Source organism: Sylvia atricapilla, chromosome 1 (genome assembly GCF_009819655.1).
Source record: "Sylvia atricapilla isolate bSylAtr1 chromosome 1, bSylAtr1.pri, whole genome shotgun sequence".
Classification (NCBI taxonomy): Eukaryota; Metazoa; Chordata; class Aves; order Passeriformes; family Sylviidae; genus Sylvia; species Sylvia atricapilla.
Genome location: NC_089140.1, coordinates 46,147,228 through 46,168,741, shown reverse-complemented (window position 1 = coordinate 46,168,741; position 21,514 = coordinate 46,147,228). Strand labels below are relative to the sequence as shown.

General features: G+C 35.0%; 1 protein-coding gene across 2 annotated transcripts in view; it reads right to left on the bottom strand.

Annotated features, from left to right (window-relative positions):
* Nucleotides 1–21,514, bottom strand: part of BBS9 (Bardet-Biedl syndrome 9) — a 283,155-nt gene that overhangs the window by 236,156 nt on the left and 25,485 nt on the right. For both annotated transcript variants that reach the window (XM_066321634.1, XM_066321643.1), the window contains exons 6-9: nt 15,051–15,225; nt 11,293–11,377; nt 9,405–9,588; nt 8,181–8,310 (exon numbers count right to left, since the gene is read on the bottom strand). In XM_066321634.1, coding sequence (XP_066177731.1) covers nt 8,181–8,310; nt 9,405–9,588; nt 11,293–11,377; nt 15,051–15,225 — 574 coding nt within the window. The remainder of the gene's footprint in view (nt 1–8,180; nt 8,311–9,404; nt 9,589–11,292; nt 11,378–15,050; nt 15,226–21,514) is intronic.

The window sequence follows — 21,514 nt, the reverse complement described above, 5'->3', positions numbered from 1 at the left end:
AGCAGCATTGAAAAGGAACGTGAGGACTGACAAGCAAATCTGATTACTTTAGTAAGAGTGCAGCCTAGAGTGTCAGAGCTCTAAATAATAAGAAACAAGAGAAATTGCATTGTGATTTCTCTGACAGTACCAGCATTATCAACAAGAAAAAAATTAAGACCAACTGTGACACATTTAAAACATCTCCATGCTTCATTCTCTCTTCGAGCATATTTCTGCATTTGCACTTCCTTCATGTGAAATCTACAGTCTGTTTCAAGCCCAAGCTCCCCCACCAGCAGACAGGTAATATAACAGCTTTCAAAGGCTGTACCAACAGCTATGCCATGTGAATTTAGGATATGGAGAGCCTCAGAAGTTTATCCTTCCTCTAAGCCTTCTCTCACTTCAGGACGGTGGTTAGAGCCCATACCACTTCAGGCATGCTGGAGAGGCTCCTAGGAGCTCTGCTTCCAACATAAAAGAGATGGAAGAAGCTTCACTGATAAAATCTACAGTTTATTTTTAATGGTTGGCTTCCTATAATATAATGCTGGGAGATACACAAGGAAAATTAGACTATGCACAGATTATAAATATGTTAATAAGAGTAACCACAATGTGTTTTTAAAACAGATTTATTCTGAAAGCTTGAAGAATTACATAAATTTAAAACACTCAAATTACTTTACATTTTTTTTCTCCTCAGAGTTGCCTGCAAGTTTCAAAATTCACCAGCATTTCACTAAGGAAAAAGTGTGCACACTTTCCACTATCACTTCAACAATATTTATAATTGTAGCCTCACCCTGTCTGGTAAAGAACAAAGCTGCTTATTCAAAGCATCTCTAGCACTTTGCACTGCTTGCTGCCTCTCAGTTCTACAGCTTGACATAAATGTGCCATATGCTCCTCTTCAGCTTAATAGCATAGTAATCAAGACATTAAAAATCAACAGACTGAAACTTTTATAAAACTGTTTTTCAAACAAGGCATCCAGCACTTTCAAGGGTAGAGTGTCAGAATACATCCATAAACTCCGCCACTGCTTGACTGAGAATTCAGAACCTGATACAAGTTATAGTCCACTCTGTCACAACTGGCACAAATAGCAGGTTAGCAAAAAAAAAAAAAAAAAAAAAAAAAAAAAAAAAACCATTATGTTTGTTTAAACAATATTTAAAATACGAGATCTTATTTAAAATACTTGTCTTCTTTTTCTTGAGTATTTCCACTTTTAAGGTTTTCTCTAGAACGAGAAAGGTAGGAATATTTTAAGTGTTATTCTGGAGTTGAAACCCTTACAAAATCAAATGACTGTAAAAAGTAGTTTCTTTTAAAAAGCAAATAAGTGACATGCAATAAAATTAGGAGAACTGGCAATATGGGCATGTGCTTAGCTTACATGTAGAGTAAACACCATTTGAAGCTAGCTTGCTAGAAAAGCCAGTCCTGAATCACAGCAATATGATGGACATAGTATGTGGCATCATCTCTGTCTTTCAGGATCAGAATCCTACTAAAGTAAAAGAAATACAACCACATTCATATTTTGTGGCTAGGATACAAGTATTAAATTTATCTCTTCAAAAGACCTTTGAAAAGGGTCATATTTTTTTCTGCCATCTCTCAAAAATCCAGTGGCAAATCAGCAATGAGAAAAACAGATGCTTTTTTTTTCCGTAAAAAGCATTGCTTTAAAATGCAACTATGTTAAAGTACAAAGATTCTAAAAATCTCTGCATTTAACTTCTCAGATCAGGCAACATTCTTCCAGAACACTCAAATAAAAATTTATATGTTTACATGTATATAGCTGAACAGTTCATACTATGTGTCATAACTGGCATTGCCTCTATTACAGTACTGCTATACAGAAAGGGAAAATCTTCCAGCAAACTATAAAGTTTGATTCCTGCAGTTTTCTTTCCATAAAACTGTGTAATAAGTGCTAAGTTTGCTGGGTTTATATGTAAGTTTTGCCATTTTTATACAGTGATTCTTTAACAGTTTGGTAGCTGTGGTGATGTCAGTTATAATAAGGAATAACAGATGGGCAGCAATGAAGAACAAAGTATTTTCAAGTATCTGGATAGCTAAAAAATTCAATGAGGTGAATTTGATTTTGACTCCACCCACTATTACCATATATGTGGTTGCACTTTTACACCTTATATACTTAATTCAACTACAATATTTCTCTATGTTTTTTCCAGTTAAATTCAATTCCTGTTACCTTTCTACTGTTTGGAGCTACATATAATGCATGTTCCTCTGACCACCCAACATACTACAATTCTGCGCTGAAAAAAAAGTTTTAAATTCAAGTTCATATTTGAACCAGGCTAATACTTCCTCACTTCCAAGTTGATTGCAAATTTTAATATTCTTTTAAATTCAAACACTTATTAACATGATTACATAGAAAATTAATTTTCAGTCCCTTCATAATCAAATAGTCTCTGCTTCTTTATGATTTATGCAACAGGAAAGACATAGAAGAACACTATTACAAATTTTAGATGCAATGATTTACTTTTTTTTGTCTTATAAGTCATAAGAAAATTGGACACTACTATAGCAATTTAAATCAATGATTTTTTAGTGATTCAGTAAGCTTTTCAGTACTTCAGTAAGTATTTCCTGCATCTCAGCCTACAAAATGCAACCTTAGAGTAATAAATTTTAGCCTCTAATTCAGGAAAATGAAATACAAAACTGTATATGCCAAAAAAATCAACATAAATAGCCTATGGGTAGCTGGTTTTAAGAGATGACTGATTAATATATTACTATCTGACACAGTCATAATGGGCTCATGGTTCATGTACCAATGTTAGGAGTTCAGGCATGACCCCAACACTCAAGACTGCAGTGATCATACTTGGAGAAGCAGCACTAGCAATTCACAGACAAAAACCACTTCTTGATTACAAACTGAGAAAAACAGAATCAGTGGTGATTCTAGGGGAACCTATATTTATGGGATCACTGTTCTGAATAAACCTAGGCAGACTTGAAGTTCATAAAAAGCTGAAGCATGGATAAAGTTTGCTAAGTAACCCTGCTTGTCACTTAGAACACATATAGTCTACTTTATGTCCTGACTTTTCAACAGTTTCATTCGTTTAAAAAAGAAAATATATTTTTCCCCATCTCAAATAATGAAAATCTAGTTTTTAAAAGGTTGAGTGGTGCAAATTTAATATTTTAAGAAACTCAGAAATTCTAATTCTTGGGAGGTAATAAATTACTTTCGCATAAAAAAAACTTTCCAGACTTCTTTATATTTCCTCTTCAGAAAACACGCTGTCCCACTACCAAGTAAAATTATATTTATCTGTCAAATACATGAAAGTGAAAACAAATATTCTAGCTACTTTCATCAACTTGTCCATACCCGTCAACCCAAGATAATAAAAGCAACTTCACAATTTACAAGGCACATGCACAGACATCATTATGTGGTTTATTCTTTTCAAGAATCTTTCTTCCATGAAGAACAGTCTTGCTCACAGATATAGAGGTACATACAACTGATCACAAAACAAAATTGGTTACTGTATCCTAATTCCCAGATGTAGCTCCTAAAAACAAGAGGCACTATATATGCAAAGCATCCAATTGCCTATAGACAAATACAACAATCACCATATGCTGAGTTAGAAGGGACCCACAAAAGTCCAACTCCTGGACCTGCACAGGACAACAGTGTGCACAACTGACTATATAAAGCCACAGGTTCTGAAGTAACGGGTCACAAATGTGGAAAATTAAATCACAATTTGCCATATTCGGAACAGGTGACTTACCCCAAGCACAAACTCACAAATCTCTGCCTCACTACAGTGGCTCTAAATTTTTTTCTTTCGGGTATTACAAACCAAATTCTAATGTGGCTGAGGGGAAAGTATCCTTCATTCAAACATTATGTTTGCTGATAAACTGGTGCCTTAAGTACTAAGAGTCCCCAGTAGAATAGAGACAGAAGAAATCTCTTTCCCACAACACATTCCCTAAAGTTTAAGGTCGGCTTCCTGTTAGAACTGTGCTGATAAATTCCACATGAAATCAACATTTTTTTGCCATATGGATACCACCAGACTTAATTTCTTGGTGGACAGTCAAAAGTACAAATAAGAAAATTAGAGACATCATGAAACACTGATTTGAAGAAAAGTAGTATTTGAGCAAGTCTGCAGTTTGTTTCGTTTTAAAAGAAAAAAGTCAGGCTACCTTTTAGCATTCACAGGCTTATCAGATATAACTTGAAGACTGTATACAAACAAAACCAAGAAATAAAGTGAAGAGTAGTGAGCTTTAAAAATGTTCAGAAGAAAAAAAGAAAAGTCCCCAGTTTAAGGGTTTCACACTTTCCTATGGCAAAACATAGGCTCATAACTTGGTAGCAATCAAAACAGAAACCCCTTTCCAGAGACTACATCCAAACTCTATACGTGTGTATATATAATACTCTATCTATGTGTTCTAACAACTCACACTGGCATTTCAGATGTTTGTGACAAATATCCCAGAGGCTAGCAACACAAGCTATTTTGCTTCAGACTGAATGCACTGTAACAAAAAGTTCTTGTTTCAGGCCAACCAGGACAGAGTAATTAATACTCAGTGCAATCAACCAGCCATTAAAAGATGTATTCCTAGAAACAGCTCTGCCAAATGTCTAATAAACAGAAAAGTAATTGTCTAGGTATTATAATCAACTCCAAGGACCTTTTGTGGTCAAGCACATGGAGACAGAATAATTCAAATACAGAAAACAAATATGACTTGTGAGCTCACAAAAAGTGAGAAGAGAAAGAAAGACACAGAGATAGAGAAATCTTAGCACATCTCAAGAAGTATCAACCAGGGACAATTTCATGGCATTTATAATGCGTAAGTGTGAGAGATACTGCTCAAACGTCCTTTCCAAAGGAGATGCGGAGGTATAAAGAAGGTCTTAGAAAAGAGGTGTCTCATGAAACAGAAAAACGGAAACTCAAGGGTAGGACAAAAGGGAATGGACTTTAAAGTCAGTTCTTTGAAGATATTTACATAATTATGATTGATACCAAGTAAATACTGCTGCTTACAACTACTATTTCAACACTGAAACTTTGAGCAGAGTAGGAATTCTTGTCATTCCTTTGTGTAACTTTCCTAGATTTCAACTGCAGCATATGGACAGCTTCTCTTCAAACCACTCTAGAAAGGTTTGGAAGGGGCCGTTTGTAGATTTGCTGGGGGGATGTTTGGGGGTTTTTAATTAACTCAGGCAGAACACCTAAACCATTTTCTTCAACAGTTTCAGCTTCAGTGAGAATGTGTTTGCACAGCCATAACTTGAAGGATAACAACACAGGGCAATCAAAAATATAACTGTACAAGCAAGCTTATTCATTTCCCTGCTTATCTCCAGGGAAGATAAATTTGTGCTGAGACAAAGACATAAGCAGTTCAAATTAATTGAAGCTGTCAGTGTAAGTGGTTACACTTCTGAAGCAATCTAAGCAGTGTGAAATATGTAAGAGTCTCCTTAACATTAAAAATATGTCAGAAACAGTAACTAATATATATTAACAGACCCAGAATATAAACTTCCAACAAAATAAGGGACAAACTTCTTTAACAATTACCAGACCTGAACTTCCAGTTCAGTGACTAGTTATAGAGATATTCAGAGAAAACCCAGAATAAGATAAACACTCAAAATTTTGCCTGCAGTTCAAGTTCCTGATCACAAGCTTTTGTAGAAAATTTTCAACATCCTAAAAGACAGCATTCAGGTTTTAACAGAAGGCAAAAAAGTGTAATTTAACAGCTTAAAAATGCATAACTTTTAGAGTGCAGTAACACCTAAAAAGTATTCTAAGTGACCACTTCTCCTTGATTTTATTTTTACTTCCCCGTTTCTAAAAATGTGATGGAAATCAAGCAGTTTGTACTGGAATTTAATCTCAAATGTTGTAGTATATTATTATATTTATCTATATACTGGTATTGCAGTAGAGAAATGCTGTATTATATGTTATTTTAAGAGGAAAAGTCAATTCATAAACAATAAGTAGGGGCATACACTGGAATTACAAGCTGCATTTGTGAGACAATCACTACTCCTGCTCCAAGGGATTTACCTAAAATAGCTTCTAATAGTGTTTTTCTTATCCAGCAAGCTAGTCACACATTAGAAGTAACAGCCATTATGCCTAAAGGACAAAACATGAATGTGTATGAACTGTAGAGACAACTGTTTCAGAATGCTCCATTTACTTTGTAAGAATTATTGCAATAAAGTGAAGAAAGCAATTAATTGGCATACATCATATTTAAGGCACTTCAATCTTTCAGCAGTGTAGGATTAACAACTTTATGCTTATTAAAGTCCTTAATATTATTTATTTTGCAGCAGTGCTGTGCTCAGAGGCCTCAGCTAAGACTGAGGTCTCTCCTGAGTACAAGAAAATCACTATGACATTGACCCACAAAGAATTCCCTTTCAAAATAGTTTTTAAAACATCAAAACAATCACATATGCCCTGTTAAAGCCAAATTACTATCTCTATAGGCTTTACTACTGTTTTTGCTGTTTAGCTCATGTTTTTTTTAATGCCAGGAGGAAGTACAAGCATACTGCATACTTTCCAATAGACAGATAAAAGCACAGCTCAGAAACACACAGTCCTGGACTTCTCCTTGCCTTTCAGGCCATTGGGTGTAAGCACACTGATGTTCCTTCACTTCCTGTATCGAGAGGTTTGCATAAATAGATTGCTGTTTCTCTATCTGCTAAAGAACACAACCCCAAGTCAAACCCTGGCATTTGTAGGTCTGTGGGAATTCTGAATCTAACTGGCATATTGAGCTGGGACAGATTTTAGGCTCTCAGATTTCTCCCTAATGTCAAACTGCTGGGTGTTGAAGTTCACAGGGAACAGGCAGAATCTGCATAAACATTTTAGACACATTACTGAAACAGATGGCTCAATATAATGGGCTTCCAAACAAGTAATTGTATATACAAACGTTAGTACAATCTGCTATTGTAAACGTCTGGTTTTTTCCAAAATTTTGTAATACAAATATTTTTTCCATACTTCAAAAGCTGTACTGTCATATTCTGCATAATTAACTTCTGGGTTATACTAAGTGGCCCACTGAGACTGTTCATTATATTTCACTTGTTAACACCTGTTGGATGAAAACCAGCCCAACTCTCTCCAGAGTCTAAAAAAAATAAATTATGAATAATTTTTTTTAAAAAATTAGGTATCTATTAGTAACAAACCACAAACATCCCTTAGATTATTCCGCACAACTCAGTAAAGCTAGTTAGTCAGATGTTCTATTTCCATTTGTTTGGAGGTAAAATGCTTGACTTATGATAAAATGTTTAGCAATCCAGTGTATGTCGGCACAGCAGCAACCAGTCTGCTGAGGATCAGAAGATCTATGTGACAAGGACACTCCTACTGCATCCCCTATGGTCATAGGCATTGTGCAACCAGCACCCAGCCCAGCTCTGGAGGCACACAGTACAGGCATAAATTAGGCTGTCTAAAAACACTGGCTGAACCTTTCTATGGTTTGCTTATTTCAGTGACAGTCGCAGCACAAGTTATAAACATGTCCCACCTTCTCTTCGCCCAATCCCTCACCCAACCAGTTTTTCCCTAATCTGTTTTACGTTTCTTTTACAAAAAGACCGCAAAGTCTGTTGTAGTGCAGCCCTCAGCAATTTAAACAGTTCCTTAATTTCCATAATTTAACACTGGATTTTAATCATCTGTTCCAACAAATCATCTCTGGAATGCATATGCTCTTAAATGCATAATGAAGAACAGATTTCCAGTGAGATTCCCTATTTTCCTGTCTCAGGGAAGGACGTTGCCAGATTGCACAACCACACTTTTCATTCTTTTCAAAAAGAAGCTACTGGGCTGAAGCTATGAGACTCCAGGTTCAAACTTCACTCAAAAAATCCAGAAAACATAAAGCACAATAGAGCAATTCTAGTACTGTACTAGTACACTCATTAATGAAAGGAACATTTTACAAAACAAAGGAAAGAAACTCAGAATATTCTTTTTAGAAGTTATCTAATTTGTTACATACCTCAGAACCGTTTGTTACAACCTAGAAGCAAATTACATAACCAGCCACTAATCTAAGTAAAAAGTAAACTTAAACAAGTTACTTACTGAAAATTTGCTACTTTTACTGACACAGGAATGCAGGGAAGTTGAGTAGCCCATTTCAAAGTAACATCTTGATAAACATTCAACATTTTACTGTGGTTTGCAATTAAAGTGTTTATTGTTCCTTCTTGCACTGTTCAAAGATAAAGAAAGCAATTTTAGGACGGAAGATTTTTCAAAAGCCAGTACTTTACTTTGACATTATATAGTTGCATTTTATTTTTTAGCAATTAGTTGCTATAAATTAACTCATTTTAAAGCATCTAAAGTTAGGGAAGTTACACTGACACTAACCAAGGATATATGAAATTAATTATGGATACCAATTTCAATTGCATATTACACAATCCATGCCACAACTTTCTAAGGCTCTGGCCAACCATGTTTGGTAATTTAAAACATGGCAAACAAAGACTCATACTGGCCATGTTGACATGCCAGTATGAGATATGCTAGGATAGATATGACAAAATACACATTGATTAAATATCTGCTACTTACACTATTCATTAATTCGTTAACTTCTGTATGCCAATTAAATGTGTATGCATTTATAGAGTTTATTTATCTAACCAAGTTGTTTCCATCAACGAAATAACAATGAACTTTAATATTTTAAGAATGTGTAAGTATCAGAAGGTCATAAATCAAAAGGTCCTCAAATAGAAGGTCCTCAAATATTAGTTTACTCTTTCGAAGACTGTCATTCTGTATTTGTTGCTTTGATAGCCTAGACACCAGACAAGCACGTCAATTTGGCGATAAGAAAATATTTAGATTCTAAAAATTATGACACCTCACAAAAAGCAACATCTGAAAAAAAAGCCTGCCTCATTCAAAAAGAGAGCTCCAAATTCTATGATTCTACAGATCGTAGACTCACAGAATCATAAAATGGCTTGTGTTAGAACGGACCTTAAAGACCATCAAGTCCCAGCCCTCACTAACATGGGCAGGGACATCTCCCATTAGACCAGGTCACTCAAGGCCTTATCCAACTTGGCTTTCAACACTGCCAGCACTGGGGCAGCTTGTTCCAGTGTCACACCATCCTCAGAGTAAAGAATTTCTTTCTAGTATCTAATCTAAATGCCATGGGCAGGGACACCTTCCACTACACCAGCCCCAATGCTCCATCCAATCTGCTTACTCAAAAAAAAAAATTTATTAAGTGGTAAAAAAAAAAAAAAAGTAACCAAGCTAAAGTTAAATCTTCCTTTTACAAACCTGAACAGTAAGGAATGAAGCAACTCGGACTGTAATCAAGCTTTTTCATGAATCGTATTTGCCCATTATCCTTTAGGCAAAAGAAGTTTCTCTCACCAAGCACAAAAACTGAAGAAACTCCCTGATTAAATGAGACAACGCATATATCCCGTGCTTGCTCTCCGATGTTTAAAACCCAATCCACCTTCAAAAGAAAAAGCATGCTCCAGAAATCAAATGACAACTGTATATTAAAGACAAAACTTTGAGAAGGCTCAGAACTAATCAAATTACATTATCATTAGCATAGATAGAAAAGCAAAATCAAGGTCTTTTTCTGGATAAGAATTATCCTCTTATTCTGAGGGCAGTCTGTAACTTTCCTTAATGTGACTCAAGCAACAAAAACTTCTTTTTAAAACAGTCATGAATTGTTGGTTATGCAGTTCAGTTAAGTACATTTAGAATTTAAAATACACATCCTATTCAAAATGGAAATGCCTTATACTTTAATGAATCCAAGAATAGGTATTTAGAATAATTTTCATCTGCCTCTGTACATTTCCTTGATTATTAAGGAGAAGGATAGAGAGCAGAAGGTGACAATTTATTCTACCAATATATGTAAATGGAAAACTAGACAAATGTTTTAGGTGTGTAAGCCAATATTTGTGCTTGCAGTTACTCATGTACACCCCTTTAACCTGGAGAATTTTCGTATATGTCATAGTTTGTTTACTTCTCTAACTACATAATTGATATAATAAACAACTACCTAGAAATCCTGCCTCATCTATCTTTAAACAATACTACTGCTTATTGACACATTTTATTGGTTTGTTTCTTCAGCTCCTCTGAGAAATTTCAGCTAAACACACATGCAAAAAATGCTTTTGACTTCTGCCAAACTGATTAAACAGAAATTTAAAATTTTGAAGTAAAAAATATCAAAGTTCAACTGTCAGCACTTCCAATATGAACAGCATCAATCATTTCGCTTAAAGAGCATAGAATGTGTCAGCAAATAACCCCTGGCATATATGAAACTGGAAGTGTCACCTTAAAAGTTAAAGGGAAAAGCCCAGCTTGTTACATTTGTTTTCCACGCATGCTTCACATTTTAGATTTCAAAAAACTGTTTTATTTGCTGTAAATCTGATGAAGTCTCCAGTTTTTTTTATTTATAAATTGCTTTCTCCTACTTCTATATGTAGGATTCAGCCTATGTGTATTTGAAAAATTCTACAATTAACCAGCTGAAGAAAGATGCTCTCCCAGTATTTCACTGTTGTACCTGAAATATGATTAATCTAGTATCTTATATATGCAGTATATTTAGCAGACAAGCAACCTCCACTTCAGGACCACAAAGAATTAAATTCTCTTCCTCTTAAGAGTGGGCAGTTCAAACATTAAACAAATTACCAGAAGACTATTGAATCCACAGGTTTTTCACAAAAAGAGTTCAGGACACTATTTATGGAAACATTTCACCATGATTTTTTCTCTAAGTACAAAGGATTCCTCAAGGAGAATGAGATTAATTTTCTACATTACAAAGTCATATCAGACATCATTTAAAAACATGAGCAATAATTCAGGTGTACCTATTTATCTATCTTACTACAGTGTAGCTTCTGTATTACAAAGAATTCCTTGGAAATAGCTACTTCCACAGCAGTTGTTTTTCTTTTCTCATTAGAACAACAGCAAGTTTTAAGGCCCAGCCTTAAACAACTGAGGCCCAAAGAAACCTTAATAGAAATCTACCAGAGTCTTTCCATTGCCTTTAGCAGCAAATGGATCAGACCTTTTGTCAGCAGACAGTGTTTTTATTCGTTACTTAGCACCAGTTATTTCAATACTTGTGCAGTGTTCATACAGAGTATGTAAAATAAATGGGTTTTACCACAAGCCTTTTTCCAGAACTGAGTTTTCGCTGTTCTGTGTCTTGTCTTTCATCAGCATCTGTAGCAAATGCCAGCACTTGGTATCTGTTACAGGCAGTTTAAAAATATTTTTAAAAAAACATTATACCTTTGTAGTCAATACCTCTACATTAAGTAAAAAAAATAATAATTATAGTAAGTATACATAGACAGTAAAATCACAGTCTAAAAGGATGGTTAGAAAGCCTACTGCAACATGTCTACCATCAGCAAAGATGTTAAGACTAGTATCAGTATAGGATAGCAGCTAAGTGTAAAGGTAGAGATTAAAACAAGCATTTCTATTCAGATTTTATGTGGAATTAAAATAAATTCAACAGTCTAAATAATAGTAAATAGAAGTACAGACCACAAAGAGAGAAGAAATAAATTATCAAATTGTAAAATTGGAATTCTAACCAATGATGACTTTTTTTTGCTCTTACTAAGCTTTTAAAAAACTTCCTAAACCACTCAAAAATATGATCTGCTTCGTCTAATAGTGAAACTTGCAAGCACCTCCATTAGGTAAACTAAGTGGCTCCAATCTAAGTGACTGCAATAAACTGGAAACCATAGGTGGCACATTTAGCAGAAGTTGGTAAAGCCACCATGAACTTTCCATTTTAACTGCCAACAAGCCATACTAAGAAAAATTTGCAATGAAGAATTTGAACAAACGATAAAACTGCCATAAAAGCTCTGCACATCTATCTGTCCTCTTTACACCTGTACAATCCTCATTGTTAAAACTGTGTCCTCACTGATTCTTTTGTAACTGTTTCCTAAATTTGTGCTGGTATCATAACTCACTGATCTACCCCGTTTCCTGTATGTGCCTGTTTCTAGGCACATAAATAATCTGTGGAACACTGAAGGTTTCTACATAAGTGAAATATACAATAGAGTAAGACCCAACTTAAACTTATCCAAAAAGACAGCATTTAATTCTTAAAGTCATGGAGTGCCATCAGTTCCTAAGCTTAAACCAACACAATTATGAACGTTCCAACTCAATCTAAAATAACAGTACATATTTTTCTTCATTGTCAAAGTTGGAGATTTAAAATGATGAAAACAGTATTTCTCACATTTCATGCATGTATTGTGGTGCAGCAAAAAGACAAGGCGTAATGGCCATACATTAAACCACAAGAAGTTCCACCTCAACATGAGGAAAAACTTTACATTGAGGGAGACAGAGCAGAAGAACAGGCTGACTGGGAAGTCATGGAGTCACCCTCCCTGGAGACAGTCACAGCCCATCTGGATATTCCTGCTCAAGGTGACCCTGTCTTGGCAGGGGGCTTGCACTAGATGATTTCCAGACATTCTTTCCAACCCTAATTATCCAGTGATTCTCTGCTTGCTACTGAAGTATTTCTAAAATTGCTTTACTTACAGAAGTAAACTATGTACTTGGAGTATGAAATCTAATTGTTTAAGGTGAATACTATGACGTAATTAACAATATTGAGAGAGCTGTTTTTAGTACAACTAGGATGTCTTTAACAGTCCTCCATATTATAAGAGAAGTTCACAGAAGTGGATTCACAGAATCACCAAATAAGCTGAGTTGTAAGGGAGCCAGAAGAATCCTGACCCAATAAAAATTTTCTCTTCACCATATTTTACTGAGAGTCTTGGAAACCACCTTAACATTTTATTAACTAATCAGAGATGTAATACGGAGGTTTCAAATCAAGCTCACATCAAACAGCAATACATACTGACATTTAAGTATCAGCTACCTGCATATAGTCTTTCATGAAAAAAAACTCAAGCCACAGATTGAAAAAACTCAAGCCACTTTCAAGTCAGCTATCACATCAAGCATATAAGAGGCATTTTGCTTTTAGATCTTGAAAGAATTCAGGATCAACACAGTAAAAATTGCTTTCAAATGAAGCTATTGGTCTGTTAGAGCTATAAGAAGATGGATAATTTGAAATTTGGCAATGTATTCTGCTAAAAACCCTAGATAGAAGTGCTGTATTTTTATTCAATATCATAAAAATAACCTCTTCTCTCCTTAGCATTTCTGTTTCCTTCATTTTAAAAAAGATTACTTTACTCTGTTCTAATGTCCTAATATTTCAGAGAGATTAGTTCCATTAGTGTCTTAACATTTGACACTAAAGACCAATAACCAAGTGAAAAATTCCTTTAAAACTATAGTAAGGATGGAACACTTTCGAATTAGTAACAGACTGATGAATAACTGTAGTCACATTTTTTGTAAAGGTCAAGAATCTGAACATAATTTAAACATATGAGATGTTCATTTTAAAGGAAAAAATGTTTATTTCTTCCTTGGCAACATTAATAGATTATATTATATTATTATTCTAATATTGTACTAGAATTTTAATTCTAAATTCTTAGGAAAATTACAAGTTTTCTATTAAATTACTTTTACTTGCAACACATATATCTTGTCCAGTTTTAAGAAAACAATATATGATAGCTATAATCTGATTAATTTTAAACCGGAAAATAAAAAGAATATTGCTTGAGAACAGCAAGTGACAGAACAGGGTAGTGTGACAAAGCATCATGTTCAACTAACATTCCCTATTCCCATAGCATTATTTATAAAAATGGGCATTCTTATTTTCTTTAATATGTATGATTACCTCTGAAAAAAATCCTTAAGGTACTTGCCCATTCCCTCAGCCTCATGAGATTCCTCTGAATGGCTGCCCCTACCAAACCTTTTTTTATTAGCCACTTCCAAAAATTTGACAGTGTCCTTGTATTTCAGGACATGCATTCTGTCCTTCTATCCAGGATGAAGATATTAAACACTGGCTCCAGTATCATCATCACTCATCTTTGGCTGCTGGTTAGAATTGTGAACAACTTCTGCTCTGTAAGCCTGACCCTCTGCCACTTTTTCATCCATCTTAAGGAGTATAGATTTTAGTCATCAGAGGTATTAGCTCTGCCCAAAACACCACCACACCCCAATGTGCCACTAGGGATAGAGATTCAATAACCCTAACATTAGTTCTCAGTGAGAACAAGGGTCTGCAACAGGGAAAGATCATGTTTGAAAAAGGCTTCACAGCAGACAGCCCCAATAATGTCCCACTGCTCAAGCATCCATCCAATTCTAAACAGATGGAGACTTGATAAACTCTCAACATGGTGGTTGCATCACAGAGCCCAATGGATTCAAGTCCCTCCTCCACAGTAAACACAAATGCTCCCTCCTATGTCTTTCAAAATCTTTCACATTCTCTCTTTTATTCTCTATTAGATTTGTGTCCAGTTGGCCTTATGATACATAGTCCTGTGCTTGGAGGAAGTGGAAATGTTTTGTGCAGTCTTCCCATATTGTTCTATTTTTTCTAAATGTTGAACCCATAAACTTAATATAGTCACAAACTAAAATAGTTCACAACAGTTTCATCCATGTTCCAATGCTGAAAGCACAGACTAGACTGAATTAAAGGAAGGAAAAAACTTGGCACTTAAGAGCAACAGAGCCTTGATAAACTAGTAGACTTACTACCTTTATAAAAATAAAATAGGACCATAAAGTCCTCAGGGCTCACAGCACACTTTCTTCTATGACTGTACTGAGAAAGTAATCATTCAACATATACATCTTTCCTGCAACTACTTGGCTTTTGGATACTCCAGTGCACTAAAAATTAAACAAGATTACTTTCAATGTTTACCTAGTAAATGATACCACTGAAGTATACTATAATTACTGAACATAAACACATACTTGTAACTCTCAACCTGCTGACAAGAAGACACTGTAATGAAAGAGTCTGTGCGAGAGCTGTAAGCCAAGGGACCAGGCAGAAGAAAACCAGGTAAAAACCGGCCAAAAGCGTAACTTTCTTGTTCAAACAACATGAGCATCCCATCCATGGACTGTATGCAGATCAAATCTCGACCTAAGGGAAGCAATAGAAAGAAATACAAAGGAAACAAAGCAATGTTATTTGTGTAGTTTTGATAGTAAAATGGTGAGTTAAATTGAATTTGTACTCATAAGTAAACCTAGCAAAAGTAAGTTTTCATCTATGGGAATGTTTACTAAGAGGAAAAACACTAAATATTCCAACCCCGATAAAAGCTTACTTTCTAAAATAAACAAACTAGACTGTACAGGGAATAATATTCAGCATACGCTAAAAAAATGAAAAAAATATTTTTAAAAATTTAAAAAAATCCCACAGCAAGATATTTTATTTCAAAACAAAATTCCTAAGGATATAACTATTACAATTTCAGTTTAAAGAAACATTTCAATGTTCCCAAAACACCAATTTATTCTGGTTCCTAAATTCTTCCATACTTTACAAGTAGTCATAACAGCTGTGGTGTAAAATAATCAATTCTATTCTTTCAAGCCTATTTAAGCAACATAACAGAAAGTCTTACAAATATGTATTGTTGTGAAAATAATACAGTGGTGATGTCTTCCATGTTTTACATCCACATTTTCTGTCTTCAAGGAAAGAAAAAACAAACAAAGTCCAACTCTGTATTACTAACAGGTCTAAAAAATATCAAATAAAAAAAAATCAGTTTGGAGTAAATTACTCCAAGCCTCATGCATTATTCAGCAGTCATAAGACATATCATAAGACATGGTTTGTCGTGCCTCAAGTACACCAATCTAAATTCAAAGTCTCATTGGGAAGATTTTGAGATCAGAAGCTGATTACACAGTTTGCACTTCATATGCAAAGGGTAATAATTTGTGCAAACAATATTTTTTAGACATTCAAAGAGAGCTGTACCATTAAGACTAACACTTTCAGTAGCTGATAGATGCATTCTCCTGAATTCATAAGCTCTTTTTTTGCAAACACCACATGAAATACATCAACGTCTATTGTCTATTCAAATGTAATTCAAAATGTGTATTCACCTCAATTAAAATACTCTATTTTGTCTCAGGAATGAGTCTGCATGCATGAATGACCCAAATAAATTCTCTGCTCACTAAATTCCACCCTAAATCCTTTAATAAGTTTTCTAACATGGGAAGGTGAAGCAAAACAAAAATAGACTAAAACTTCATTCTTACAGTTTCATACAGGTAACAAAAGCCAACAAAATAGTCAATATCTGAAAAGCAACAAATGTACAGTGCAAAACATTGTTCATCTCCACTGTGATTCTTCACAGAAACTTTAACTACTTAAAAATAAATAGCAGTGTAAAAGGCCAGAAAGTACCTCTCATTACTTGTCCTTGTTACTGGAATTCACAATAAAAATTTAGTCTAGTGTAAAAGCAAGGAAGAAAAAAAAAAAAAAAAAAAAAAAAAAAAAAGGAAGATCAAGCAGCAGGGTCCTTCCCTCCTCCTTCATCTCTTTTTCAAATTTTCCCACTTTCTAAAATAAGATCTACCATCCACTTTTCCAGATTTTGCATATAATTCATAACATGCATCATAAACCCTGTTGCCAACAACAACCGTCAGATAAGAAGGACATTTGAAAGTGCAATTCACATTCATTTGGTTGAGGCAAAGTTGAATATTTCAGTCTCTAGTGAAAAGACAAGAGCAAGACAGAGTCTTCTCTGTGGCATCCACTTACAGGACTAAAGTAAACAGAAACAAACTGTATCACATGAAATTCTATCTGAACATAGGTTGGAGGATTTTTGTTGTTTTGTTGTTATTGTTTTGGTTTGGCTTTTTACTGTGAATGTCACCAAACACTACAGCCCATTTTCCAGAAAGGTTGTAAAATCTTCTCCCATAGACCTACAGAAAATACAACAGAACACAATCCTGAACAACTTCTAGCCAAACCTTCTCAGGAAGTGGGATTGGACTAGATGATAACAACAAAAGAACCATTCATATCAGACATTCAAAGAAGTCATTCTGTTTTTTATCTCTGAACTACTCGAAGGCATCTACAGCAGATTTCTGTTCCTCTAAGCTCTGAAATTTCTTCACAGGATTTAGTTCTATCACATGCCCCTGATCAGAAAAGACTAGAAACCAGCGGGGGAAATTAAGAAGTTCTGTACTAGTATGCTACCGATGTTAACGATACGCAGCTTCCACTTCCCAACAGCTGCTGGCATCATTGTCATACTGCTGATGCCGTCTAGAAAGAATATGAGTGAGCCAGCTATATAAAATAATGATTAACCAGTAAAAGTTCCCTGAGAAACTAGTACATATACTGATATGTAGTAAAAGGTGCTAGCCCACTGGTTGCCACACTCTCTCAGATACTGTTATTTTGAAGTATAGTCACTGGCTACTACAAAAAACTAGTGGCATTTTTATTTTACATGCAAGAAAACAGTGCTTCATAACCCAGGTGTCTGTGTGACTACCTCTGTTACCTCAAAATCTCATATGTTCACATTCAGCATCAGGCACACTGTAAACCCTCCCATCACTTCATAGCAGTAACTGTTTGGTCCCACTTCTATTTACCTTTATCAAAAATGTAAACCTGTAAAACTGGGTATAGAGAATCTTCAAATCCCCTTCCAAAGTCTCCTATGAATTCTCCTACCATCAGCAGTGTGCTAACAGAGGAAATCTGCAGCTGTCTGACAGCCCTATTTCCTGAACTTTAACTTCCAACATCTAACTTCAGGGGAGCTCCCTGGCACCTGTAACCTGAAGACAAGTCGATTACAGATCGCAGCTTGAAATGTTTATTTTAAACAGCACTGTACCAGAACACACTTGTACCTCGGGGTTTTTTAAGGCTTCCTGGTTTTCATTTTTTTTAAACAAAGAGATATAATGTCAGAGAGAAAAAAAAAACCAACCAAGTATGAAAAATTAAAACTGTAAATAAAACTATTTAAGTCACAGAAAAAAAATAACAACGTTATGTATGTTTAAATTTTTACCATGTTGCTACTACATTTAGAAAAGTCCTAAACATTGTTTGATATAGATCAAAAGCAAAAGACATTTAATTGCAAAGGGAATGCCCTTACTACCACAGAAATCATATATATTTTGTAATAAAATTAATTTTCATGTATTCCTGGTTATACTGATAGTGGTGAGAAAACTGTCTCATAGACAACTGCTACCCACAATTTTTAGGGTTTAAGCTTGTCTAAAATATACAACTAAGTTTCATTTCTACTCTTCTGATGAAAACTATAGCAGATACAATTGATATGAAGTGAATCTAGTTGACATATTACATTTTTTAAAAGTCATTTTATTACAGTTCAGGAAAAAAAAGTCATTACAAATATTGAGGTTACTGCTTAATTAACAAATAGTAACAGCTTCTGTTCTTCTCTATATTATAAATATCAATCTTATTCTTACCAATTCCATAATATCATGAAAGTGATGAAGAGAAACACTACAGCACTTCCTGCAATGTATATGAAGCTACAGCTCATGCCAAAGAATGGAAGCATTCATCTTTAGCATGCATAATCCCCAATCACACACAAATACCATTGTTAAAATCTCCCATTTTAACAGTAGTAGCACACTTGAATATGACATGACATAATATTACAAGTATTTAGAGCGCTCCAATGTTCTGCAAGCACATTGCAGCACTGAACTGCACTGTCCAAAGAAACAGAGGCACGTGACTGAGACTCTTTTGGCTTTTAAAAGAAGAGCAGCACATCTTAATATACCCACCACCTCTGTTCAGCTTATTTGTGTTGTTCTTACTCACTAATTTTCAAATTTGGAATTTTTAACTAGCTTGTACTATTATCCTGTTTTCCAAACTCTTAATGTAAAGCATAATTAAAGAAAATTAAATTGTGTATGAAGTTTTATTTTCCGGCTTTTTATAAGTCAGCTTATTTCCTTCAGCCATTTGTTTTTAATGTGTGTCTAGTGAATGGAGTTTTTACATTTCACTTTAAGAAATGCAGTCCTCCAAACACTCAAACAGAAATGTCCATTTCAAAAAGCTTATTGCAGCCAGTTGGCCTTGCTAGTGACACATTTATAAAGCGAAAATATAAACCACAGTGTTTTCTGCATATCAGATGGAATCACTTAGTGTACTCTACATAGTTTCAGCAGCTTATATCTCAAGAGGAATGTCCCTTAGCCAGAAAGTGCTACTTTTAAACACAAGCCTAGCTACTGTTGTTTCATAGTTTTGTTATTCTAGGGGGGCATTAATATATTTACATCATACTTTTAAGCCACAATGTATTTTTAGAGTTAATGCAAAGACAAAATGAGAGGCAGGTGGTAGTTTTTGAAATAAGTTTCTAATTAAAGCAATTTTGGAGCTCAGGTTTTTTTTTTCCATGTTAATGATTTCCTGTACTCTGAGCTTCCTCTCTGGCACCAAATCATTTTCATAAAATGTACATTATGTTATCACAGGGTTTGAGCACCATGTGACATCAGGCAACGAAAACTGCAGTGGGATAAATTGGAAATCAGAAAAAACTGATAAAATTACAGAGTTTAGGAAGACATCAGCAGAGAAAACTTCTAACCACCGTCAATGGTAATCAAATGCCTCACTAAATAAGCCTCATGTGGAAGGAAGCATCAATGAAATAAAATTAAAAGATTAATTGGCATTTACAACACACTCAGGAGCCTAAGAGCCCAAATGATACATGGGAAATGCTTTCCTAATATGATAAAAAAGTGACCAGTGAAGTGATGCACATAAACTATATTTCCATGCACAGGAAGACAAGTTCCTGTCCTGACTTGAAACAACCAAGTATGTCTTCCTTTTCCTTTGTTATTGAAATTTGCCCCTGAAATTTCTCACAGCATAGGGAACACAGATTTCTCCAGTTCAAACCCATTTTGGAAAATTCTACTTGCTGCCAAGTGTAGCTCTTTTAGCAAAGGAGATCTGGGTGGGGCAACTGTGAGAAAAGAACTTCAGAAATCAGGTCTGACAAATGGAAAAGCCATTTGAAAATAACTTGAGCAGTTCATCAAACAATGTATGCCTAGTAAAAGGCAAGTCTTACATCACCTCCCTAACCCAGTGCAGGAAGCACATGTCAGAGTACATTCGGAGAGAACTCTGAATTTACTAGCTTGGTGGTCTGGTGGCTTATCCTTGCATAACTACAAAAAGAATCAAAGTTCAGGGATTCAGCTGTGGCCATTCATCCTAGGCCAGAGGATCTGACTGCCAATACCCTGAACACAAGCAGAGAGGGAAATTGCCCTGCATCACTCAGTGCTAATGCAAGTACCCATCCCAAATGATGCACAAAGTGTACATACATTTCAGCTGACACTAATTGGGTGCTTTGCTGGAATTGCAAAGTCACTACAATGAGAAGGAAATAAAAAGAGAGTAGTAGATAGGAAGAGAAGAACTTTATGAGAAACTAAAATTGTTTAAGGAAAACACTGAGTCCTTATTCTACTGTTAGCTTTAATTATTTCCTAAACCATTCTGGATATTAAAGCATTACAGTAAAACATATTCATAAGTCTCAACACAAGAGATGCTCTCTCTCTAACAGCGCTCTCTGTAATGAGCCTACCTGGTCAAGTTATAGTAAAGCATGGAGCCAGAGCTGCCACAAGAAAAAAAATATCCTTGCTTCTCTCACCCATCCTACTGTATTCTAACCCCTTGAAGATTTCTGCCTGCCATAAAACATAAGGAGGATTTCAGATGGAAAGAGAATCTTGAACTACTGAAATATCTCCAAAAGCCAGTCAACCCTCACTCACACAATTAATCCCTTAGAGACTTGTGATACACTCCTTTGTTCTTGATTCAAGTCTTACCACAGATGACATAGTTAAATCAGGTGACTTGGGAATGATGCCTTTAAATCTCATATTAACCTGAGGTGGTGGAAGGACCCTTAGGAAAAACACTAGTATGGTTGAAAGGAGTAGGATAGACTAGCATGCAGTATAAAGATCTCAAAGTATCATAGCTGCAATGTTCAACATACTAAAATTCTTACTGAAAAAAACCATAGTATTTGGCACTGTGTACACATGCCAGGTAAAGTCTCTTCCCCTAAACAGATCATAGTATAAAAATTTGCTTATTACAGCATCCATATTAAGTGAATATTTTTTTCTACAATTAAAAGTGGATGTTTTCACCTAGTGCAAGAAATATTCTCAGTAACAATGTTCAGGCAGCTGTGAAATCAGGGTCACTCAAAGTTATTATCTTATTTAATGTAGAAGATTAATTCTAGATAGAATAAACAGAGGAGGCCTTGAAAATGGCCATATGTGTGGATATAGCC